At 35.9% G+C, this 27,090-nt stretch overlaps 1 protein-coding gene across 1 annotated transcript in view; it reads left to right on the plus strand.

The window, feature by feature from the left end:
- Nucleotides 1-808: 808 nt before the first annotated feature.
- Nucleotides 809-27,090, plus strand: part of LOC100268143 (uncharacterized) — a 34,184-nt gene continuing 7,902 nt past the window's right edge. Inside the window, exons 1-7 of the mRNA XM_002265024.5 lie at nucleotides 809-1,306; nucleotides 2,613-2,681; nucleotides 6,600-6,692; nucleotides 7,428-7,549; nucleotides 9,353-9,548; nucleotides 16,482-16,657; nucleotides 22,061-22,190. Of these exons, the coding sequence (XP_002265060.2) occupies nucleotides 1,019-1,306; nucleotides 2,613-2,681; nucleotides 6,600-6,692; nucleotides 7,428-7,549; nucleotides 9,353-9,548; nucleotides 16,482-16,657; nucleotides 22,061-22,190 (1,074 nt within the window). The 5' untranslated portion in view covers nucleotides 809-1,018. The remainder of the gene's footprint in view (nucleotides 1,307-2,612; nucleotides 2,682-6,599; nucleotides 6,693-7,427; nucleotides 7,550-9,352; nucleotides 9,549-16,481; nucleotides 16,658-22,060; nucleotides 22,191-27,090) is intronic.

The following is a 27,090-nucleotide window of genomic DNA, read 5'->3' on the forward strand; positions in this document are numbered from 1 at the left end:
AACCCCATTAGCCAAGGTTCCAAGCTCTTCTGCACTGCTTTTGGCCATTGATTTTGCTTTTTGCTTCTCTCCGTTACTAGACTGCCTCAAACATAAGAACAATACCTCAAAGAAGATCTTCTATCAACTTCGAAACCTACCCAATTTGCATCAGTATAGGCCTCAGCCTCATGGGACTGCCTTTTCATAAAGAAAAGAGCTCTCCTTAGACTTCCTTTTAGACACTTGAGAATTCACATGATAATGTCAAGATGTCACATGATAAACTAACTCACCAAATTATTATTATTTATTTGTAAGAACAAAACAAATGTGCTTTTTTATAGGATGTAATATCGTATACTAAAATAATATAACTTTTTTCTAAAAAATATAATTTATGATTTGTCATAATATTACTATTTATATTTTAATAAAAACTATTTATGTTTTAATGTATTTGTAATAAAATTTTTTTAATAAGATTTGAATTAAGTTTAATTAATATTTTATAAATTCGAGTTTATTATTTTGTTTTACAAAATTAAAATACAAAATTGTAAATAAAATAACTTATCCAAACAATTTTTTTATTTTTTAAAAACAACTTACCAAATATATTTATTTTAATAAAATAGTAAAAAAACTTTTTAAAAATTTTTAACTTAAAAATATTTTAAAAAAATAAGTCTCAGAAAAACTTATAAAACGGGTATTACTAATTTTTTGATTTTAAAAACAGAAAACAACTTAAATGCTTTCAACTGAATTGAAAATAATTAAAAGCTGCATCTGATTTGTGTACGAAGGGTGATAAGACGGCCAGAGTGACAGTATTTAAAACGTGATGTATGCAGATCACACACCACATCCTCCGAGAGTCTGGTCCCACTCTCTCCCACAATCTCTTCCTTCTTCATCCATAAAGCCTCTTTCTTCACTTCTCCAAAACATCCTCTCAGGATGAACGCCACCGTCACCCAACATTTCTCCATTTTCTGTTTCTTCTTCTTCTCCTGAATCATTCCTCAACATTTCCATGGCAATCACATCTCTCTCTTCTCTCAGCTTCAATCCCGACCGTCCACTTCTTCTCTTCTCCTCATCCAATGGCCCTTCTTCTTCTTCCTCCTCTTTCTTCACTGGTGGCACCCATTTCCGGACCCAAAAGAGTCTCGCCTGTGTATACTTACCTTCTTCTTCTCTATCCAGTAAAAGGGTCTCTGTGGTGGTTGCTGCTTCTTCGGACTATTATTCCACACTTGGGGTTCCCAAATCTGCCAATAGCAAGGAAATCAAGGCGGCCTATCGAAAGTTAGCTCGCCAGGTATTCTATCCCTTTGGGGGGTATCTGGGTTTTTCTTTATTTACCGGTCTTTGTTTGGTTGTGGAGAAAATGCCGCAAAAGAGAAGAGAAGGGAAGCAAATGTTAAATTTTTGCCAATTTCTTTTTTATGTTATTTTGGTTTGGGGCGAAAGTGGGAGACTCGTGGGGAGTTGTGTTGTTTGTCTTCTAGGATGCTAAGGATAATATTATTTCATTTTCTTTTCTCTCTAATTTCTGTGTGATTAAATTGAGTATGGTAGCTCAATTTTCGGTTGGTGAACCGTGTTTCTATTAGATTCTTGTGTTTCTTTTATTTGTGGTTCAGTTGGTGAACTGTGTTATTATCAGATTCTTGTGTTTCTTTTATTCTTGGGTTCAATTTAGGTTTCATTTGGCTCTTTGAATGTGGGAGAAAGGAAAGAAAATGCCTGAAAAAGGTTTCATTTGTTAAGCATTCTGTGCATTTCCTTCAATCCTTGCTCTTTTTTTGGGTGGGCATAATTGAACTAGGCCATGGAGCGCTCTACTTTAATGCAGTGATCATTTGGTATTCTAATTAAGAGTAATTGCGAACCTGTGGTTGTAATTGTTTGAAGAAGTTTGATTTGTCATACTGTGATGCAATGCGGCATTGGCTAGTTACATGGGTTTAAAGTGCTTACAATTATTTGCTGAAATGGTGAGGATTGAATGACACTTACGTTTCGGTTTGTGGGGTTTTCTTATTTTGATGCTACTAGTTTGTTTAATGTGTGTGTTTGTCATGGATTTGCCCACCTCAAATGAATGCAATGAAAGCTAATGATGCACTTTTGGGCAATCCAATTTTACGTGTTCTCCAGTGTTTGGAATCAGGAACCTAATAAAAAAGGATCAGTCAAGCACAACCCAAGTAATTTAGCAAAGCCAGGGAGTTGAGTCCATATGGATAATGCCACTTCAGGATGAAGGAAAAGTTGACCAATATTTCATCATATCTTTTCACATATAATGAAGATCTGGGGAGATTACACTGCACTGTAATCTTGGTTCGAGTGCTGTGCAATTTAATTTCTCATTCGTTTGACTTGGTGTAAATTAGCATTATTTATGAATAAAAATGCACCTAAGTACTGCCATGTTTTAATTCATAAAAAATTGTATAGAGGAAATATGCTCTTGTGCTGATGCTAGCTATTGGTCTTGCCAATGTATGTTATATTTTAATGCATTTTAATTTTGCAAATCTAGTAGTGCTCACAAAAATTTTGCACCCTTTTTCTTTCCTCCTGTGGATTCTGATTTTTTACTCCTTTTTGTTTTTAAGTATCATCCTGATGTCAACAAACAACCTGGAGCCACCGAAAAGTTCAAGGAGATTAGTGCTGCATATGAGGTATACATGATAACTGATTTTCATTTTGATCTTGGTTCTTTTTATTTTTAAATTGTCTTGTTCTTTCTGGGTCTTCATTCCTTTTTCTGTTGGCATCCTGAGACCACATGCTGAATGGATGGCCTGAACCACCAACTATTTAAGATGATATGCATTTATATTATTTTTCAAGAAATTTCAGTTTCTTCCGAGTGTGATTGCATATTATTATGAAACTACCAGATTTACAATTTTTTTTATGTTTCTTCCAAGAAATGTAAAGGGAGAAGATCTTCATTTTGACCTGCATAGATGTGACAACAACAGTACTACTTAAAAGTTACTTTAAGAAATGGTTGTAGCTGCCTGTCTGTCTTGTTAATTTCTTAGCTATTTATATTTTTAGGAACTCTAGCTGAGTTGCTGACCCTCTTACTATGTGGTTCTTCCTGTCGACCTAATCTCCTCCATCCTCCCTAATTTATGTCCTTGATATTGTAAACGTCATGCTATTTCTTTGCCATCTTCATGTATATACATCTTAGTCTGTTAGAGGTATGAAATATTGATTTATTCATTCCAAAATAAATGCAATAGTGTCTTTTTGTTTCAGTTACACAGGGTAGGCATTTTGGGTTCATTTTTGTTAAAGAGCATGATAGATATTGTGGACTTGAATTCTATAAGCTTAAGTTTTTAGGAAAATTGGTTGATTAATATGGTATTATATCCTCATTTGGTGGGAGATTATGTATTGGAGCCTCACCGCGTATTTATTTTTCCAATTTCTTGAGCCTAAAAGAGGTTGATTGTGGTTGTTTTCCTATGGGCCTTTGTGTCTCTCCTTGTGCAGGTATGAGGCCACACATGAGAGAGGATGTTAAAATCATGATATATATTTTGGACCCAAATCTTACAAGCTTAAGCTTTTAGGAAATTGGTTGTCTAACAATTCTCAAGCTTAAGCTTAAGCATGTGGTACATTGATTTTTTTCCCTTGTTTTCTACCATTGCCCTTCTTTTTTGAGTCTAAAACTCATTCCTTATGGGTGCTTCCTTTTTTCTATTTGTCCTCACATCCAAAACCATCATTATTTCTCCTATGCTTTGTCTTGTATAACTAAGAGATTTGAATTTGAGTGGACTAGATTGTGACTCTCTTGATGTAGTTCCTAGTTAATGGGATCTTGCATTCAAGCTCTAATCATTAGAAAAAAATGCATTATTTTAGAATGCATGGAATGCATGGTGGTGAAAGAAAGAATTGTGGAAGAAGTGACTGAGAAGTTTCAAATAGGTTATGCAATGCTATGACACATTGATGATAAAATATGTAATGTAAGGTCTTTAAGGTACAATTGCACATCATGGTCGCTGCTATGATCCAAAATGATAAGGTTACAGCTCCTTTTATATAATCAAAAGACTAAATAAATGTTATTAAGAAAAAAAATAAATTATTAATATAAGCTTTATCAATATGAGGATGTTAGAATTAGCCCTAAATTGATTTTTTGTTGCACTTTACGCCATAATATCACCTTTCAATCTTAAAAATTAGGACGTTTTTATGATTGATATCTTTGATATGTAAACTGAATTTATTAAGAGGGAAAAATGTGAAAAGCATCTGAATTAGGAAGGTGAAGAGAAGTAAGAGAAAAGAAAACAAGCTTAAGGAGAAAAAGAAACCAAAAGGAAAAAAAAAAGAGGGGTTATTTCCCAGAGAATCAGTCCCTCTTTGATGGAAAATCCTCCTGGAGACAACATTTCTGCACTTCATGACCATAAGCTCTGATATTTCAAGAATTATATTATTCTTCTCTTTCTAAAGACTCTAAAAGATTACGTGTGGTGCTGTTGAAAGCCTCCTTATTCTATCATTGCTCAAGCTAATCCTTTAATCCAGCATCAAATTATGGATAGAACATTGCATAATCATCTGAATCATAAAAGATAAACAAATGCCAAAAATTCCTAAGGCCACTTTAAATTAAAGAAATAAATGTTCCACCTACTCCACTTTCTCCTTGCACCTGGCACTATTTTGGGGTCATCTAGTTCCTGATAATCAAATTGTCAACCACCAATCATCTAATCCTCATCACTGCCAATTCAGGAGAGTAAACTTAAATGGAATTGATGGGACTCACACTGAAAACCCTACTCTCCATGAGTCCTTGAGTAGCCGACACTTCAGACTAAGATTCTATGAAAAGACCATTTTTGCTGATGCCAAATATTTCACCTCTCTATTATCATTTATTTGAAAGTAAGAAGCTTTCAGTTATATGATTGATCTATGAATGAGATAGATTGGCTATGGACAGATAGTATGTACTTTATTTATATGTCAATGATATTGTTGTGTGCTCATGTTTGTCTATGTGTATTGCTGACAATTGAGAAACTTGAAAATTTCATTCCTACAAAATGTTCTTCTAATTTTGATGTAAGTTCATGTATTTGACACAAATCTATAAATTTCTGAAGTCTAGAGTCAGATTCAATGTGGACTTTGGGGGCAGCTGCTCCCCTCAACTCCAAAAAAAGAAAAAGAAAAAGAATTGCAAATGCTGTATCAAGGGTTGACTTTTGGCCAAATGGGGCAATGCGCGTTTCACCTTATCCCCCCAAACCTATGTTTAATATCAATTTAATTTGGCCTATCATGATGCCTATAACTTATGAAAAATATTCACTATCCTTTAACATTTTCCTATTATATGTGTACTGTTGTTTCTTTTGTATATGTATATTTGTTAAAATCTTGTATCGCTTATAAGTGCTTTTTTGAATTGTATATGTAAAAATTATTTCTAAACTTTCTTGTTATATTGTTTCTAGTGAAATTAATGATGTTTTAAAACTTAGCAGGAAATTCTAGGGTTGGGACTTCTTTATTGGTTTCTTTCTGTCTTTTAAATTGTAAAACTAGTTATATGATAAAAATATTTGGTTTTTCTATGATTTTGAATTGATTTATTATATTGAATGAGTAAGATTTGAAAATGAGAAGTAACCTAAGGAAGAAAAGTGAATTACAGTCTCTAGATTTTTGAATGAATCATATAAACTAGTTTGAAAATTTTTTAACTTCTTATTTTGGATTCTAAAAAAACCTACTTTTTGGGACTTCCAATGTTGCAATTTGATATTTCCCTTGGTTTAGGCATGAAATATGATTTTGGATGGGTCTATGACTCTGCATTGCTCTTGCCAGCGCAAGGTCCCCAACTCAATTGCTTGGATTTGTATGTAGATCAGTGTGTGTATGTGCATGCCACCATTTACATGAATAATGAATACCAATTTTCAACAGTTTTATTAATCTTCAATGATATTAGATGATAACAATTTTTCTGGGCTGGTCGGGGTTTAATAATCTGTCTTGAGTGTGGTTCAGGCTCAGTTTCAGCTCATACTGGGTCAATCCTTTTCTGGATTTTTTGGCCTAGTTGAACCTTACCAAACTTACAGACCAATTCATTAGAGTTAGCTCTAGCATTTTACGATACTCTTTTTGTCCAAATATTGTCTATTTCAGCATCCTTATTTTGACTTTTATTGTATGAACGTATGGTTTCTTGGTGGCTCAAAATACTAGTTCACAATGCATAATGTTTTTGGGACATGAAAAAGGCACAAATGTCCCTTGGGGTTAATTAAATTGCATGTTTGATATGAAAGTAGAAGAGAATGCAACAAATTTTCACTTTGTTTTGCACATAACTGTCCTGGTTTTATTTTTGGAAGCTCTTACTCTAGGATTCTGTCAACCTTTTTCATTTTGCAATTGCCAACATATTTGTCTCAGGAGCCCATACTATGTTTTTCATGTTTATGAATGCCTATAATTCATGCTATCAATGTACACTTCAAGTTCATTATCTCTCTTTCATTAGATTGTCTTTTGAATTCTGAAGTACAACTTGTCAGGTGCTATCAGATGATAAAAAGAGGGCTTTGTATGATCAATTTGGTGAAGCTGGAGTGAAGAGCGGTGTTGGGGGACAAGCTGGTGCTTATACGGTATAGCATATTCTTGTTTTCTTTCCAATAGGGATAGGAGGTATGAGATAGTCTTGTATTTCTTTTAAAACTTATCCGACAAGTGACAAATAATAAATACTGAAAGGCAACATTTTCTTGGAGAAGCATAGGCCTTTTATTGGCTTGTATTTACGCCTTGAACTACCTTTGAACTATTTGAAGAAAACATTTTTTTTTTTTTTTGATAAGTAAAGCAATTGTATTAAAAGTGCCTAAATTATACACGATGTATACAAGGCAAAAAAAGGAGAGATAGACAAAAAACAACACCCTCGCTTCACTTACAGCCCAACCAATCTGAAGAAAACTTTAATTATGTGCTCATTTTCTTTTTGTCACTGAACATGATATGATATAGAGTATGCTAGTGAGCATTTTGTTTACAAAATTTTATTCTTGACAAAATAGTGGAAACACAAGATAAAAAGTCTGAAGTGTTTTTAACTCTTGCTAAAAGCCACAACTTTTTGAATGCTGAAAGGCTATTGAGCTATTGAATGTTCGATATGTAGTAAAGACACCAGAATAGACCTGAAATGTATCAACTTCCATCCAACTCACCAAGGTTGTAGACATCACTTGTATGAGCCCTTGAAGCTTGGCTCAAGTGATGAGGGGTAGGGAAAAGGATCAGAAAACAAAATCATTTGCATGGCAAAATGTTACTGCAAATTTGCAAATCTACAATTGATATCAATTTTTTTTTTTCTACAGACTAATCCTTTTGATCTATTTGAAACCTTCTTTGGACCAAGCATGGGTGGGTTCTCTGGTATGGACCAAGCTGGATTCAGAACACGGCGGCGTACTACTGTCTCTAAAGGTGAAGATATACGGTGAGTCAAGATTTTAATAACCCTGTTTTTCTCCTTGATGTGGTCCTTGTGTGCTAATTTTAGGGCCATGTTTAATTTTGGTACTCAGAGATTCACTCTAATGAAGAGAAATGTTTACACTACTCACTGGGTACAGAATCTCTACCTTCTTTTGCACTATGAGAAGGTTGATTGAATACAAGACTACAAGTGGTCTTAGTTGCATGGCCCAGTTGAATTTCTAATGCTCCATTATTTTGTTTGTGTTTGATAACATTGTCACATTTTCTTTATTTTGATGTTGTAATCGCTTGAGAAATTATAATTATTATATTTTCATTAATTGTTGTATTGGAGGTGACCTGGGTTTGTATAGCTTCTTTATAAGAGCTTATTGCCTAAAAAGGAACTAGTTGTGTATTCTGTTCTTATTTTAGGGTTATGTAAGTGCGCAACTTATGCACAGAAGAACTTTCATCTCTCTAAACATGGGCCTTAGAGTACTGACTAATGGTGGGAACTTGATTTTTCAAATCTAGATTCTGCATTTTGTCACTTTTGATTGTGCAACTAATTAAGGAATGAAAGCAGTACTTTTTTAATCAAGTGCACTGGATAGGTGTAATGCTTAATGCAATTTAGTTTTGTTTATGTCATAATTTTTGGTCATTTTCCTGAGACCTGATAACTTTTTGCTAATAATAAATGGCATATCTATATTTTTGCAAATTAGTCTTGGTCTGTGAGCAATGGTTGAAAAGGAAATGTTTGAATGTAATCTTTATTTTCTACCATTAATGCTAAAATGGTTGCATCTTTAAATTAGTGTAAGTGAGAAAATTAGCCTCTGCCTCTCTCTCTGTCTCTGTCTCTGTCTCTCTCTCTCTACCTCCCTCCCTGGTTTTTATATTTTATTTTGTTCTATTATAGATATAACCATTAATTCACTGTTTTCCTTGTAAAGCAACTATTACTGCCTTCTTTTATAATACTTAAGTGATGTATTTGAATTCTTTATTTATTCACTCATGTGTTATTTATCTGTTTTACTCATCTTTTAAAAAATTTGTTATGCTATTGTCTTTGTCTTTTGCCAAAGGTGCATAGCTAGTAGAATTCAGATCATTGCTCATAGCTGAAGCGATTCCTATTTTCTAGACAAATATCAGTGAGAAAGATATACTTTGCAATTGTGAAATGCTTGAGAAGTTTCATCTTCACTTGAACATTATGAAAAAGAAAGTAATGTACTTGTTAAAGTTGAGTGCTATTTCTTTTGAGTTTGTTCGTGGCAGAGAAAAGTCCAGTAGTATATTATCTTGCAGCTGATTTATTGGACCAATTCTATGTGCGGAATCCTTACTCTTTATTGATTAACCATGGCAGTGATTGTATTTTGATAATTATGTAAAAACATACAGTAATTGGTACATGAAGATTATATTCATGTAACCACATCACCCGCAAGGGTAGCCCAGTTGGTTAGGGCGAATGCTGGGAAGTGTGGTCCCAATAAGTGATACATCGAATCTTGTCATTGATGATATCCTGAATTTACCCGGTGTTGGTTGTTGTGGGCGGTCAGTATCCCGAGGTTTGGGTCTTCATGGAGAGTCCTAAGGGCTTGGCTATGGAAGGTTCCTCGATTATCAAAAAAAAAAAAAAAAAAAACATATTCCCCTCTACAAATTACTTTAGCATTTGTCATTGGTGGCTGGTTAAATGCTGTTTCTTTTTCTTATTATATGTTTGTTTCACACTGAAATTACTTCTAGATGGTTATTGAGTACATTAGAATTGACCCCAGATTCCTTAGTGTTTCAGTTATGACATGACTTTAAAATTTTCTGAGGCTATATTTGGGGCTGAAAAGGAATTTGAGCTTTCCCATCTGGAAACATGTGAAGTTTGCACTGGTACTGGAGCAAAGATAGGCTCCAAGATGAGGATATGCTCAACTTGTGGTGGCAGGGGTCAAGTTATGCGAACTGAACAAACACCTTTTGGCTTGTTTTCGCAGGTATTTAATCACAATTGATTGGTTGCTTCAAATATAAAGCACCATGATCCAAAGTTAACATTAGGAAAACAGCAAAAGCTTTGCTAGAAAATGACTTGCAATGCTATTCCATATTTTATTGATATAAAATTAGTTTGCATAATGATTATTGACTTGTTCAGAATTTATCAATTGCTTTAGCGTTTGCATTGTATGCTGGTAGTTATCTGCTATTTGCATGAAGATATTTCCTTTATATGAGCAGCATATAGAAAAATTGGGTGAAATTTATTTATAGCTAAGTAGGTTTTATGTCACTATGTTGATGTAGAGAGTGAACTCTGAAGATAGGAGTGTAAATGAGAAAACTATTAATGCTTGGCAACTCTATACTTACAGATATAGAATATCATGACGCAGAAGTATCAGTGAACTTGCATTTATAATGGAGACGGTAAAAAGTATTGGACCTCTATTCACTTTCTCCTTCAGTATGCATGGTTTTCATCTCTCTATTTTTGTCCAACAGGCTCTAATATATAGTGAAAGTCAGCAATATGAACAGAGCATTTCCATATTGTCTAGATGACCCAGGGGAGAGGGGGGCGGCGGGTGTTGGGATGGGATTTCCATGTTGTCTTAATCTTGGAAAGCACTCCATTTATGAGTGATAGTAGCTCTGCTTCTACTATTTATGATGCGACTATACATGTTTGGAGTTCCCATCCCTTGTTGCTAATTGTAGTATGAAGGGGAAATGCCAACTTGGAGGGAATGGGAGTGAAAGTGGTAAAACCTCCTTGATAGTGGAAGAACTCATGCAATTGATGAACTTCGATAGAAGCATATACTTGATAATAGACCTTATGGTGTCTGATCCTTCAAAATGATAGGACCAAAGATCTTTAGAAAGCAAAGAAATGTTTGATCATGTGCTAAAGTTCTCATTTCTTTATAATCTTTTGTTGTGGGTTAGGATGTACATTGATGGAGGCTCCCTAGTCATGTTAGATTCTATAGACTGGTTGGGATATTCTTGAAGGGGTGGTTGTTTTTTTGTTGCCCTTTCTTTTTTGTTATGCTTTCTTGGCTTCCTTTGTGTATGGCTTGTGTAGAAACTGAGAATTTTTCTAATATTCATTCAAAATTGTATTTGTTTACATAATTGAGTCCCTATTTAACATATACACAAAGAGCATAGAAATTGAAAAAATACAAACATGGAAAAAGAATTAAAATCACACAAATTACCCACAATTGGGGCCTCAATTTTTCCCTCAATATCCCTACAAATCACCATTCAAATTATACCGGATTTCCACACTCCCTCTCAAGTTGGATCATAAATATTAATCATGTCCAACTTGCAAATAAAATCTTGAAAGCTTGATTTCTGTAACCCCTTGGTGAAAATATCTGCCAATTGTTCCCTTATAGGGATATAAGTCATGCAAATAATCCCTTTCTCAATTTTCTCCTTTATAAAGTGTTTGTCCACTTCTATATGTTTGGTCTTGTCGTGCTGAATAGGATTATGTGAAATACTAATGGCAGCTTTGTTGTCACAATAGAGTTTAATGGAGAACTCTATTGTAATGTGTAGTTCTTCCAACAGTTTCTGCAACCATAGTCCTTCACACATACCTTGTGCAACTGCTCTGAATTCAGCCTCGGCACTGCTTCTGGCTACTACACTCTGCTTCTTACTTCTCTATGTTACTAAATTCCCCCAGACATAGGTACAGTAGCCTGTAGTAGACCTTCTTTCATCTGCTGATCCTGCCCAATCTGCATCTGTATAGATCTCTACCTTTTTACTGTTACTCTTTTTAAAGAATAATCCTCTCCTTGGAGAACCCTTTAGGTATTTGAGGATCTTATACACTGCTTCAAGATGAATTTCCTTTGGTGAATGCATGTACTGGCTAACCATGTTTACGATGAAAGCAATGTCTGGTCTAGTGTGAGAAATGTAGATCAGTCTACTGACTAGTCGCTGATATCTCTCTCTATCCACGGGTTTTCCGTCGCTTTCCGTCTTTTTTCTTGCCTTGATAGGAGTATTGCTTGGCTTGCATCCTAGAATGCCAGTCTCAGTCAACAAGTCAAGTACATACTTTCTTTGGGAAATACTAATTCCCTTCCTTGATCTGGCGACCTCCATTCTTAAGAAATACCGCATTTGACCCAGATCTTTTACCTCAAATTCTGTGGCTAAGACCTTCTTTAACCTTTCCACTTCTCCTGTGTCATCTCCAGTGAGAATAATGTCATCAACATACATGATTAGGATGGTCATCCTTCCATTGTTGGACTGTTTGAAGAACATAGTATGATCCGACTATCCCTATTGGTATCCTTGGTTCTTAATCACCTTTGCAAATCTATCAAACCATGCTCTCGGTGATTGCTTGAGACTATAGAGAGATTTCTTCAATTTGGATACCCTGGTTTCTTCTTCTTCTTTACAGAACCCTGGTGGTAGCATCACAAACACTTCTTCTTCCAACTCACCATTCAGAAAAACATTCTTGATATCAAACTGATGGAGTGGACAGTCGAGGTTTGCTGCCAAGGATAAAAGAACTCGTATAGTGTTCAGCTTTGCCATTGGTGCAAATGTCTCGGTATAGTCGATACCGTAGGTCTGAGTGAACCCCTTTGCAACCATGCGAGCTTTGTATCGTTCTATTGTGCCATCCGCCTTATATTTCACTGTGAATACCCATTTACAGCCCACTAGTTTCTTTCCTCTTGGCAAATTCATCACTTCCCAAGTCCCATTTTTTTCCAATGCCCTTATTTCTTCCATCACTGCCTCTTTCCATTCTGGAATTTCCAAGGCTTTTTGAATGTTTTTAGGAATCTGGATTCTATCAAGGTTAGTCGTAAAAGCACGACACTTTGCAGAAAGAGCATTATAAGACACAAATTTCAAGATAGGATGGAGAGTACATGAATGAGGTTGTTTCCTAAGAGCAATGGGTAAGTCATCTGTTACCTGATTAGGATTGGAGCTAGAATCCTGAGGGGTTGGAACTATCACCGGTTTTGACTCTTTTAGTGCTTTGGAGATGAGTGTCTCATTGAACTTCGATTTTGGCCTCCTTGAGTTGACGAGTGTTTCCCTATTTGTCTGTAATTCTGTATCTCCCCCTGAGTTTAAGTGTCCTTCTGTATTAGGCGAAAGGATAGATATAAGGCACAGAGTGGATTCAAACACAGCAACATCAAGGTAGTCAAAGGTTAAGGGTGGTCTAGTTTCACTCACGGACTCCCCCTGAAGCAAGTAGTAGGGAGTATGCTAAAAAAATGTGACATCTAGGCTAACATATAATTTCTGTGAAATTGAGTCATTATATTTGTAGCCTTTTTGAGTGGAAGAGTAGCCAAGAAAGACACATTTAAGCGCTCTGGGATCAAATTTGTTCCACTTAGGTTCGTGAGTGTGGACAAACACAGTGGACCCAAACACACAAAGTGGAAGATGTGCATCGAGTCTAGAATGAGGAAAAAACTCTTGAAATTTTTGGAGGGGTGTAACAAAAGATAGGACCCGACCAGACATTCGGTTAATAAGGTATGTGGTTGTCAAAATGGAGTCACCCCAAAATTGTGAGGGCATGTGAGAGGTAAACAACAAAACACGAGCAACTTCAAGAATATGTCTATTTTTCCGTTCTGCAACCCTGTTTTGCTGAGCGGTGTCAATGCAAGAACTTTGATGTATAATACCATTTTCTTGTAGATAAGTGCTCAAGGAGTGATTAAAATACTCAGTACCATTATCAATACGAAAAATTTGAATTTTGGTGTGAAACTGAGTTTGTATCATAGAGTGAAAGTTCATGAAGACTGATCGAACCTCAGTTTTATCAGTCAACAAATATACCCAACACGCGAGTGTGATCATTAATAAAAGTAATAAACCATTTTTTATGTGTCCTATTAGGGGTACGTGAGGGTCCCCATAGATCGCTATGAATTAGAGTAAATGTATAGATGGTTTATACTTAGATTTAGGAAAAGATGCCCAATGATGTTTGGCAACACTTCACACTGAAAATCCCATGAAACTTTATTTGAATATATTGAAGGAAATAAATGTTTTAAGTACTGAAAACTAGGATGACCCATCCTTTTGTGCCATAACAAAAGTTCATTGTCCTTAGGACGAGATGCAGAATTACAAACATTAGGAGGATACTGTCCACGCACATCAGTTTCGTTGAAGTAGTATAGACCTTCACGTTCCTTAGCACTGCCAATCATCTTCCCCGATGATAGGTCTTGAAAAACACAATGAGATGGTAGAAATTTAGTTGAGCAATTAGACTTTTTGGTTAACTGGCAAATTGCAAGATAAATTAGGTACATGTAGGACAGGGTTGAGAGTAATAGACTCAGAAATACGAATACTCCCTTTGCTAGCAACTGAGGATAAAGTACCATATGCAATTTTTACTTTTAAATTACCAGCACAGGGAGAGTATGTAGAAAATAAATGATGAGCATTAGTCATATGATCAGATGCACCAAAGTCGATAATCCAGGGAGTAATATGAGACATGGTGCTAAGTGCTGTCAGAAAGGTACCTTTTTGGGCCAAAGAACCAGAGGACTAAGTAGTAGAAGACTGATCAGAGGTTTGGAAATTAGAAAAAAGCTCATATAATTTTGCAAGCTGATCGGAATTAAACCCCACACTAGAAGTTGACTGACGAATTTCTGTGGGAGTTTTGTCTGCCTGGGTTTCGGTGGAGGCCTGATGACTATGGGCTTTATTGGACTGTCTGGGCTTCTAATCAGCAGGCTTGCCATGTAAAGTCCAGCAAGTGTCTTTAATGTGGCCTAATTTCTTACAATGCTCACAATAAGTCCTCTTGGACTGTCTTGGGCTTAACCCGTTAGATCCAGCAGCATGAGGCCCACTAGATCTAGCACGAGGCCCACGGGTTAAAAGGGCTGAAGCCTCAGGCCCAAATGAGAGATCCAACATCACTCTCCTTTTGCTTTCCTCTCGCCGCACCTGAGAGAAGACCTCTCGGATGGAGGGCAACGACCGACGACTGAGAACCCTGCTCCTGACGTCGTCAAGCCTGCAATTCAGCCCTGCTAGGAACTCGAAGACCCTTTCGTTCTCCATCTTCTTGAAGCGCACACTGTCACCCGTGCACTCCCACTCCTCTTCGCAATTGAGATCGAGATCTTACCACAAACCCAACATCTTGGTGTAGTATTCCGTGACTTCCCGATCTCCTTGCTTCATCTACTAGAGCCGCGTCTTGAGTTCAAAGATTTGGGAAGCATTCTTGGCATCGGAATATGTTTCCCGTATCACATCCCACACATCCTTTGCCGTCGGGAGGAACATATAGGTTTTGCCAATAGCTGGCTTCATAGAGTTAATCAAGCATGAGGTGATGAAGGAGTTTTTGGACCGCCATTTCTGGGATGCTGCTACATCAGTTGGAGCTGGTCGTCGAGTCTGGCCGGTAAGATGCCCTAACTTTCCCTTTTCGTCAATAACAAGCTTGATTGCTTGCGCCCACGCTCTGTAATTCTTACCGTTCAATTTTTCAATGGTAAAATGAAGTGGGGAGTTGTCGAATGCACTGACGGGGCCCATTGAGGAGTGTATCTCCGACACTCTTTCATGGGTTTCCGATTGATTGGACTCATGGTTGTCTCCTCTTTGGGCAGCCATGGATTGATTAGGGTTTTAGAGCAAACACCGCTTTGATACCGTGTAGAAACTGAGAATTTTTCTAATATTCATTCAAAATTGTATTTGTTTACATAATTGGGTCCCTATTTAACATATACATAGAGAGCAAAGAAATGGAAAAAATACAAATATGGAAAAAATTAAAATCACACAAATTACCCACAATTCGGTCTCAATCTTTCCCTCAATATCCTACAAATCACCATTCAAATTATATCGGATTTCCACAGCCTGTGTATTTTGGTGCATCTTTAGATAGCACTTTTAATATATTTCTTTCATTTACTTATAAAAAAATAGACCATCTTGTGTCGTGTTTAAAGAGATATTTCTTTAAATGTAACAAATTTGGTTTTGTGATAGAAAATAGGCTACCAAGTACTGAACTAGTTTCTTAAATAATATGGAAAGGATCTACATGATATAGCAAGGAGCTCGTTGTGGATTTGTTAGACTTAAATTGTCTTGCATACTGTGTAAAAAGTAGTTCTTGGTCTTTCCATGTGATCTGTCACTTGGGCTGGAACTGTAAGAAGAGACAAATAATATATGGAAAAAGAAAAAAATTTGAGTCATGCCCTTAACTAGAGCAAGCTTTCCTAATGGTTTTCAAAGCACTAAATAATTGGGTTAAGAGGCCACTAATTTTGAGCAATCTTTCCTTTTTTTTTTTTTTTAAATAAAATTGCTACATGCTTCTATTTAATTTTGAAATGTCAAATGTTTTGTCTATCAGCTTGTCAAAAGTTTGCTAATATGAGGATAAGCCTAAATTCGATGTGGATGTTGCTTCACTTGTAACTCTGTGCAAAGTGGGAGGTTGACGATTATAATTTCTGAAAATTCCACTGTAAGCAAAAAGGTTAATTTTTTGCTTATCTTGAAGGAAAATGAATGCATTTGTGAATCGTGAGAAGATAGAAATAACACCAAATGGGGAAGATGGGAGAGCATTAGATGAGTTAGTTTGACCATATGCAATGACGATTAATAGCTTCACTAGCTAGGAGGCTTATGGTTCTTCTTTAAGGTGCTACAAGGACAAGGAAATGCTAAAACTAATCTGGGTTGATATACTAAGAAATGACATTTGGCCCATGCTTGAGCGGTATACTCAATCCTGGATAGAGTGAAAAGAAAAACAAGTCATACAGTTTTGCACCTCTTGAATGTTTTGACTAATCTCATAATTTTTTTCTTATATCGTAATCTTTTTATTAATGCAGGTTTCTGTTTGTCCAACTTGTGGTGGCGATGGTGAAGTCATTTCTGAATACTGTCGAAAATGCTCTGGTGAAGGGCGTATTCGTGTTAAGAAAGATATCAAAGTTAAAGTTCCTCCAGGAGTCAGCAAGGGCAGTATTCTCAGAGTTGCTGGAGAAGGTGATGCTGGGCTACGAGGGTATGAAAATAAATCATACTAACTTTACCTCTGCCTCAACTTAGGGTTCTTGGTATCTTATGCAAGTAATTATGAAGTGACTTTACAAAATATACTTTTTCCACTGGCTTGCCTATGACCCAACATATAAATAAAATAATTTTTTTTGATGGGTAAAAAGCAATGTATTAGAAAAGGCACCCCAGAAAGGCGCCTCAAAGTACACTACCCAATGTATGAATAAAATAATGTGGTCTATGAGCTACATGTACTATCTTCCATGTGCATATCCTGCTCCTCATGGCCATATTTAAAGATTAAGAATTAAGCATTTTTCTATGTTATGCATGGTAGCAGTTAGTGTGTACCACTGCAAAGATAACAGTCTCTTGCACTCACATTTATATTTTGAAGAATAAGTATTTTTGAACCAGAATATATGTAGAATTTTCTATGAGCAGCCAGGTTCCTTTGCTTCTTGTTTATTTTGTTTTTAAAAAATGAACTAAACTCCTTTTTTCACCAATAGAACATTTTTATCATTCCAATAAGAGGAAATCTCTTTATTTACATTTGGAGTCAGAAACAGGAAGCACTAGAATCTCTTCATATTTACTTGACTCCATTGAATGGGCTGTCTGGAAGCTGTTTGAAAATACAAATACAGATATATTGGTTAGATTGATTATTTTACTGTGCATAAGATTTTTTCTAGGGGCCAGTGTCTAGTAGAATGGTGAAAGTCTCAGGCATTCAACTGAGTCCAAATCACCTCCCTGGACCCTGCTCGGTAGGACCAGCACTGGATGCCAGCCTTTATTGATCTTTTTAGGAAATAGTAAGTATTTTAGGAAGGTATCATCTTTTAATATGTTTACTCATTTGTCTATCAAAAAATATATTAGTAAGGTATCATGTAGAGCCCAATTAAAATGGGGTAATAGTCTCTGGTGTGGCAGCCACTTCTCTACCCCATTTTAACTAGTCTCAGAATGGCTATGCATGAAGAGGTGTCCATCATATTAAAATTCATACTTCTGAAACAAGCCATGTGGCTGTTGTTATTTTCTACCGTAAGTTATATTGGATTCCTACCACACTTGCATTATTCTAATATAAAGATGGCTGTTTTTTGGTTTGATCTTCTAGCATTTCTGTCTTGTATGGGTTATCTAGTTATCTTTAGCAACAATGATTATCATTTTATTATACCTGTTGTATTGGAATGAGAAGTATATTGAACCTTTTGTGTAACCCCTTATTTTAGCAACAAATTCTAGTTGTAGTTGACAAGCTTGCTAAACGACTTGTTCATCTTATATAGCATGTGAGGCATTCAAAAGTGGGCTAAAAGAGGGTGTGTGAGGCTAAAAGGTATGTGGGTCAGGCCTTGTAGGATTTGAGGGATTTAAAGGCCCTATGCCCATTTGGCTTTGTTGGGGGGGTCGTGTTAGAGATCTTGGCTTTGATATGAGACGTCCTCAAAGAAGGGTGTATCCTAGGTCGAGAAGGCGAGGTGATCCAGTAAATGATGTGCAAAGGACGACACAAGGGGATTTATTAGTTCATTCCATTTGTTCACGGATAACTTCCTATGAATTGATTACTTTGTTGTCATTGATCCTCTGTTCCTCATGCATTGATCTAGCGCTCTTGGAGGAAGCATCTCGATCCATAGGTAATTCTCTAAGCTCCACAAATCATTTGAGGGGTAGGGTTTCCTATTCTTTTTATTTCTTTGAGGGGATGGTAGTGGGCCCTAGCCTCTTGGCAAAGGGGTTTGGAGATGTTTCTTAGAGCAAGGGTAAGGCCCTTTTGAGGATAATTTTGGTGGATGGCAGTATGGTGGAGTTTTCATCTGATGAGGAGAAGGAACATGAGGATTTGATGGGTGTGGAGACAGGGGAAGAGGATGTAGCTTTCCTAGGGGAGTTGGGGTACCCCCTTTGATGATTGGTCGAGTAGTAGTTTGGTTGCATTTAACAACTTCTTAGGCATGTTGACAGAGGGGTTTGAACTTGAAATTATAGCTCTCCTTAGAAAGATAAAGAGAGAAAAGAATTAAAGGCCCGAGTTACTGGGAAGAGAAGGAAGAAAAGCTGCTCTTCTAGATATGCAAAGGAACTAAGGAGATTGGAATGAGAAGGTAAAGTGAGTGAGAATTGCATGAAAAGTTGGAAGCTGACAACAGTTTGCCAATGAAGTTAAGAATTTTATCTTGGAATGTTATCGGGTTTAACGAGGAAGGTTATAAAGTATTTGATCTGATCCTAGTGGACAAACTTGGTTTGTTTACAGACAACAAAAATCCAAAATGTTGGTGGAAGTAATGAGAAGCTTAAGGGTGGAAAGATTTTTAGAATAGGGAGTTATGGGAGCTAGGGGTGCAATTGTAGGAGTAGGTTGTTTGTGCTAATAGGGTTCTAAAGTTTGTTAGTGTAGAAGTGGGAGGGTTTTGAATTTCATGTCATTTTGGGTGTTGCGAAGTTGGCTTTGTTTGGGTCTTCACTGGGATGCATTGAGCAACATCTAGAAGGTAAAAGGAGAGTTTGTGGGTTGAGTTATGGGCTATCAAGAGGCTGTAGGAAGATCTTTGGTGTGTTAGGGGTGATTTCAATATTGTCAAATTCATGAGGGAACATAGCAACTAGGATAGATTGTGTGGATCCATTAGGAAATTCTCCCTTTACAAGGGAGGCCCTTTACTTGTTGTGATGGATTGAATGATTAGCCTATGTCGAGGTTAGATTGGTTTTTAGCCTTGGAAGGGTGGGAAAGTCATTTTAACTAGTTAGTGCAATGTATATTGTTGAGGCCTATGTTGGGTCACCCTCCAATACTGTTAAATGGTGGAGGGATGAGGGGAGCTAATATTTTATTTAGGCTTGAAAATATGTGGTTGAAGTAGATGATTTCAAAGGCCAACTTAAGAGGTTGTGGGTGGCGTATACTTTTAGAGGTTTGTATAGTTTCATTTTAGCCTCCAAGTTGAAAGTGCTGAAATCAAACTTGAATGTTTGGAACATAGAGGGTTTTTGACAAAGTTTTAGTTAAGAAGGAGATTATTTTAATCAGGTGGTCTTTTGGGATTCTAAGGAGAGGGAAGTGGGTCTTTCTTAAGAGACAGTCAAAGCTAGAAAGGTGGTGATGTAAGAGTATTGCATGCACACCTCTTTGGACTAAAGAGATTTGGCTGAAGGAAGGTGATAGAAACATTAAAATTTTTCACAAATGGCTAATGTACACGGAAGAAGAAATTGTTTCGTCACGATTAGAATTAATGGGATTTGGCATTATGAGAAGGAGATAAAAGAAAGGGTAGTTTAGGCTTTTCACAATTTGTTGTTTGATTGGGGGGGAGTGGCGACCTAGCATCAATGTGATGTCTTTCAAAGCCTTAGACAATCAGGAGGTTGAAGGAGTATAGGTGCCATTCATTAAGGAGGAAGGATTAATGTCTATCAGATTTGAATGGTGGTAAAGCTCCAAGCCCTCATGGTTTTTCCATGGCTTTTTGCAATTTAGTTGGGACTTTGTGAAAGACGAAGTGGTAGGGCTATTTAAGGAGTTTTATGACTAGTGAAGGTTTGGAAAAGGGCTGAATGCTATGTTTTTGGTGTTAATTTCAAAGAAAGGGGGCGATGAGGGTTTGAAAGAGTTTAAACCAATAGGCCTAATGAGTGGGTTGTACCGACTTCTTGCTCAAATGCTAACAAATGGATTGAAGAGATGGTGGGAAAAACGGTTTCTACGTTTAGGAATGTCTTGGTAGAGAGAATTCTTTAGGCAATGCTCATAGCTAATGAGACATTTGATTTTGTGATGAAGAGCGCCTTCAATGGTGTGATTGTAAGCTTACTCTTATTTGAAGCACCTTATGCAAGCCGCCTATCTACTTTATATTCTTATTCAACATTCCCATAAAGGTGATATATTCAAAGAGACTTCCTATGAAGGGGCGAGGCTTTAGAGAAATAGAGACGTTAATGAGATGACCAATTGTTTGCAGGGACAAGGGGAAGGGAGGGCTTGGGCATTAGATGCCTTTCCTAGCTTAAGAGGGCTCTCCTTGAAAAGTGGTGTTTGACATAAGCATATGAAGGAGAAGCATTTTGGAAACAAGTTATGCAAGGGAAGTATGGAGAGGAGGAATTGGGTTGGAGTTCTTGCAAAGTGAGAGAAGGGCATGTGGTGGGGTTATGGAAAGATATTATAGGGGGATTAAACCTTTTTTTAGTGGTAAAGCATTCTTTGAGGTGTGCAATGGGAGAAGGGTGAAGTTTTGGAAGGATAGATGTTGTGAGGACAAACCCTTATGTGTGTCTTTTGCCTCTTTGTATGCCTTTGCATTGTTAGAAGAGGCTTGGGTGGTAGACATTTGGGTTGATCTAGATGAGGGGGGGCCTCTGAAATCCTTATTTCTCTAGACACTTGAATGATTGGAAGCTAGACAATGTAAAAACCATTTTCTAAAGGCTGCAAGGGTGGATTTTGAAGAGGGAAGAGAAGGATAGGGTGGTTTGGATGGGCTCAAGGTATGTTGTTTTTTGGTTAAATTTTTATATTCCGTTATGGAGCTAGGACATTCAATTGTTTTCTCGGTGAGCATAATTTGGAATCCATGGTTCCTGTCTAAAGTGAGTTTTTTTTTTTTTTTTTCTTTCGTAGGAAACTAGTCGGGGAAAGGTATTGACCTTGAATTAGTTTCAAAAGAGAGGGTCGTCATTGGTGAACATAGGTATTCTTTGCAAAAGCAAAGAGGGATCAATTAATCACATCCTCTTACACCATGCCAAGTAAGGGTACTATGGTAGCTACTTTTCTCTTTATTTGACATTATTTAAGTCATGAATTCTACTATTAGGGATACTCTTTTAAACTAACATGACTCTTTTATAGAAAAAAATGCAAGAAGGTTTGAAGAGTCGCTTCTTTGTGCATATTGTTTGGAAGGAAAGGAATCGAAGAGTGTTCAAAAGGGAGGAGCAGCCTATATTCAATCACTGAAGTGCCCATTCCTTAGAAGTCTAGTGTTCTAGGTTAGCATGTACATAGAAGAAAGTTTAATGCCTTTAATTGATTTTGTAGGATGAGTGGGATTTGACAGAGGGAGGGAGAAGTTTTTTTTTGTGTTTCTCTCTTTTTGGCAAAGTCTTCTGGTACTAATTGTACATGTCTTTTGTATTGTGGTGTATAATTTCTTTGCCGATATCTGTGAAATCCTTTCACTTATTTATCCAAAAAAAAAAAAAAAAGGAAAAAGAAAAAGAAATTTATATATCATGTGATCTTTTAATGTTTAGCCCATTAATCTTAACTCTCAACTATTCTGTTTGAAATTCTTAGTCATTCCAGATTTTATGCTACTTCAAAAGATGTATCAACATACATGGTTCAGAACTATTAATCTTATTTTATCAGCAGGGGCCCTCCGGGAGACCTTTTTGTATACCTTGATGTTGAAGAGATACCAGAGATCCAAAGAGATGGCATAAATCTCTGTTCAACAGTTACTGTCAGTTATCTAGATGCCATATTGGGGGCTGTTGTTAAGGTAAATATTATTTTTAATAAATTTTCATCAGTACTCTTTAATTATAATATATGCATTCTTCTTAACTTGACTCTTTAGCCTTCATCCCAAGACATTACTATCTTGCTAAAGGACCACAATATGATGTTTTTTGAGTTCTTAATAATCTAAACTAGTTTAAAATCTTAAATATATGTACAAGTGAGAGAATAAATTGTCTAAAGTAAATGATTCTTCATCAATCTTTGTGTATCAATAAAAACTGAAACTGCATCTTTTCCATGGTAATATGTAATCACATGTGCTGTTAGCTTGTTACATTCTTGAGTGTGCATATATATATGTATGTATGTATGTATGTATGTATATATGTATATATATTTCTTGATAGGAAAAAGAGAGTATATTTAAACATGCCTAAAAGGAGGCGCACAAAAGTACACACGATGTGTACAATAGCCACCTAGGCTAATGATGGAGAGATAAAGCAAAAAAAAAACTCCCTCCTTACTTAGCTCAACTACTCTACAAAATCAATCATTGCAAAAGAATAGTCCTGATCCACTGTATACAATCCTAACCCAACCCAAAAATAAGGACATAAAATCAGATTTGTTTGCTTGGTCTGATTGCTTGATATCATTAAATCCCTCCTGTTTCTTTCTTTCCAAAGAGTCCAAAACAAACACAAGGGGGCAGCCCTCCAAGCTTTTTTCCACTTCTTTCCAATGAATGAACCATGCCAACTCAACAAATTCCCTTTAACTAACGAGTGCATGACCCAGACTACAAAAATAGAGAAAATCAACTGCCACAACATTCTTGCTTTGGGACAGTGAAGAAGCAAATAATCTGTTGACTCTTCCTCTGCTTGAGTATATGTGAGTTGCTCTCCTTGTCATAAAAATTGTCTTTAAAGTTCCAACCAAGTTTTGAACATTATAATCCAAGTTAGTGTATGTTTTAGTTTCTTTCAACATGATAATTATTTATTTTGTTTTAGTTAATTCTATAAAGTGTTGGGGCTATTTTCAGAATTTTATAATCTAGAAATGAGTCATTTTATAGGCTTGTGTTGGTGTGGATTTTCAATCATTGTAATTAATGGAACCAAGTTGCTTAACTTCAGTCCAACTAACTTGGGAACCAATATGCTAATGTTAAATATATATGCTTTTATAGGCCATCTCGGGTGCAATTTTGGAAAATAATTAATATTTTATTTTTTTATTCTATTTGTCATTTTCACAATACGGATTGATTTTTTTCCCCTTAAGCATTTTAGTTCACATGCCATAGTGCATGGTTCCCAAGCTTTTAGTGTTGAAAATTGCATAAAATATAGTCAACAATATAGTCAGATGGCCACATCGTTGCCCTTGGAAGGCCATTGCACATTTGCTCCAAGTTTTTTCCACACACACTCGCTTTGCAGTGGGTGATAGGATCAAAATTCGTTTTTGGGAAGATCTATGGTGTGGGGATCAACCTTTTTACTTACAATTTCCAAGACTTTTCAAAGTCACCACAACCAAAAACCTTCTTATTTCAACTATTCTGGGTAATAACATTTCTTTGTCTTGGGATTTCACCTTTCATTGCAATCTATTTGATGTAGAGTTTGTGGATCTTGAAAGACTATTATTTCTACTTTCTAGTGTCCATTTATCTCCTTCTGTTCTATATGCGAAAATTTGGGTTCTGTCGTCTTCAGGAGCTTTCTCAATAAACTCGTTTTTTTCAGCCTTATCCAATATCTTAGATTCTATTCCTTTCTACCTTACTAATTTTTTGTGGAAGTCAAAAGTCCCTTCTAAAGTCAGGGCCTTTGCTTGGTTAGTGACACATAAGGTAAATACCAATGATATGCTATAGTTGAGGAGGCATTTCAAAGCCCTTAGCCCTGATTAGTGCATCCTCTGCAAGGAGAGTAGTGAGATGATTGATCATCTCTTTTTGCACTGTTCGATCACTTTGGGTTTGTGGCATAGGATCTTTTCTCAGGTGGGGATGAAGTGGGTTTAGCCAGACAGTATTTGCAATATAATGGTGATTTCCTTTGAGTGTTTTGGGAATTCTAATAGAGGCAGGACTCTCTGGAGGATAGCGTGTCTCTCTTTGTTGTGGATTGTGTGGAGAGAGAGGAACGCTTGGATTTTTGAGGATACTTGGAGGACTTCGGAGTTGATGTGGGATTCTCTTCAGTTTTATGTTTCTTTTTGGGCTTACTGTACAAATATTTTTAAACCCTATCATTTGAGTGTAATTCAGCTTAACTGGTTGTCGATTTGCACACCTTAAGGTTGGGTCTACAGGGCTTGGATTCATTATATGTATAGGCCTTTTGTCTTTTTGTATAGCCCTCCTTGTGTAGTGGAGGTTTTCTTAGTTTTTTGATAAGGTTTGTACATCTTAGGGAGGACTTCTCATCCTTCTCATGTTTTTCTTTTTTAATACAATTGTTCGTTTCTGATAAAAAAAAAAAAATTGCAGAAAATATAAGGGCATGTTTGGTTTTGTTTACTGAGAAAGTTTTCTCCTCTTCAAAAACATAAGGTAGAAAAAACATGCAAAAAATTGTTTGGTACCTGTTTTTGGTATGTGTTTGAAGAAAATACAGTTAAAAAATTAGTTGTCTTCAAAGAGCAGTAAATTGATATTCTATGAAGTTTTCTAGAGCTATTATCAGAGTCAATTGTAAATATGGAGAATGATGAAGGATTTAAGCGAGTTATGATGTTTATTATGCTTGTGGATCTTAGAAGCTGTAACACTGAGCAATCTCTTTCCTACCAATCAGGAGAGAACTTCAAAAGATAAGGAAATCTGAAACAATTGGGAGTTGAAAGCCAGAGAAAAGGATCTCTGTGACAATTAAAGAGCTTTAGAGAGAAGGATATGTGGAATGATTGGAAACTGCATGACACTTTAACACTTGAAAAAAAGGTATAGTCTCACTAGGAATCTAAAATACAAGAATATTTTCAAGAAAGAAACCTGTAGATACATTTTTTTATAGGTATATGTATGTCCCCGTTGGGACTTGAACCTGGTACCTCTCACAATCCCATCCAACCCTTTCCACTTGAGCTAGGCCTCAAGGGTAAGAAACCTCTAGATACATTAGGAGAGGGAGAGAATGAAAGGCAGAAAAAATTAGAGGCTTAAACAACTCAAAATTAATGAGTTGAGGTTCCCTACAAAATTGTAAGAATTTTCTTCCATAGACCCTCCTAAACTGAGAAACTGACTTTAGAAGGTGCCAAAGGAAACCAAACTTCCTTGGCTGAGAAAGACCCACACCACCTTGGGTTTAGAGAACTGTAGAATGATTTGATGAAGGAGCAACATTCTTTGTTAACTTCCAAAGTAACTTATTGGTGCACCCTTCTCATGCAACTTCTTATTGGAAACATGGAAGAAAGCATACACTGTTCCTAGTCCCCTAATATGGAAGCATCTCCAAGGGGACCAATGACCTAGATCACCTCTCCCCACTTATTCATGTTTGTGGCAAGCAATCACAAACATATCTAGGAAAGCGTATTTCAGTGTGTGCTCTCCACACCATACATCAATATGAAACTTTGTAAAACATTTCTCTCCTATTGAGAGTCATGTGCTGCAGTCTGGACTGGAAGGTTTCCCATCCCTTTCCTAATTGCTTGGCATGGGCCAACCCCAAGTCACTCCTCCTCCTTTGAGGTCCAACCTTTATCTATACTCCTTCCCAAAATTAACCCTGGATAACTCTCCTCTACAATTTTTTTCTTTTTTTTTTTCCTCCAGCCCACACCTTTGAAGCCACTTCCCAAAGAAACCTTTGTTAAGCATTGAAAGACTTCAAATCTACAAACCACCTTGTTCCTTCTTAGAGCAAACAATAGACCATCTCACTAATTGAATATTTTTCTCAAGATCATAACCTCCTAGGAATCCCTTTGGATGAACCCATCTTGTTTTATGATATATCTAAGTTGAATTCAAAACCAACCCTAACCTGCTAGTATAAAAAGCCTTGCCATTCATGTCATAACCTATGGATTCGGGTGTCAGGTGTGGATATGCATCTAGGTGTTGGGTCAGTTGGATACAACATTAATTTTCATTTTTTTTATATTTTAATTAAATTTTTAAATATTATTGAAAATTTTCTATATATCTCAAATTTTATAATATATTAATTTTGATATTTATTTTTATTGTATTAATTATTAAATTTATAATTTATCTTTAAATTTTATATGTTATTGTTTATCATTTATTTTTATTTTAATTAAATGTTAAACATTAAAAAGGATGTTGAGAGAAGTTTTAGGAAATTAAATGGGAACATATTTTTTATTTACCATAATTGATGAGAACTTTTCCAAAAATATATAGTTCATTTTATGTGAACTTTTATTAGTTGAAAACTTTTAAAACTTATATTTTTAATTATTTAAATTGAGGCTCTTTTTTTTTTAAAATTTTTTTATAGGAGTTAAGTTATATTATTTTAACATTTATATAGTTCAACTTAACTATAATTTCTATGTAAATATATTTTTAAAATTTTTTTCTTTAAAGTTAATAAAATTAGTTTAAATTTAATATAGTTTTTAAAAAGAGAATAGATAATTGTTATTATCTATTATAATTTTTTTTTTCTGAGATTAATAGGTAATTTTTATTGTCTATTATAATTTAAAAAGAAATCAAGAAAGAGATAAGAGCGAATAAAAAATTTAAATAAAGAGCTAAAATTGATGCAACCCAAGCATGTTAATTTCACACCTGCAGCCGTGTCATATTTTTGTATTAAAATAGAAAACACATGAGAAGTCCTCAAGATGTACAAACCTGATAAAAAAATTGAGAAAACCTCCGCTAAAGGAGGGCTATAAAAAAAGACAAAAGGCCTATACATGTATAATGAACC

This window comes from Vitis vinifera, chromosome 9 (genome assembly GCF_030704535.1).
Source record: "Vitis vinifera cultivar Pinot Noir 40024 chromosome 9, ASM3070453v1".
NCBI classification, from domain to species: Eukaryota; Viridiplantae; Streptophyta; class Magnoliopsida; order Vitales; family Vitaceae; genus Vitis; species Vitis vinifera.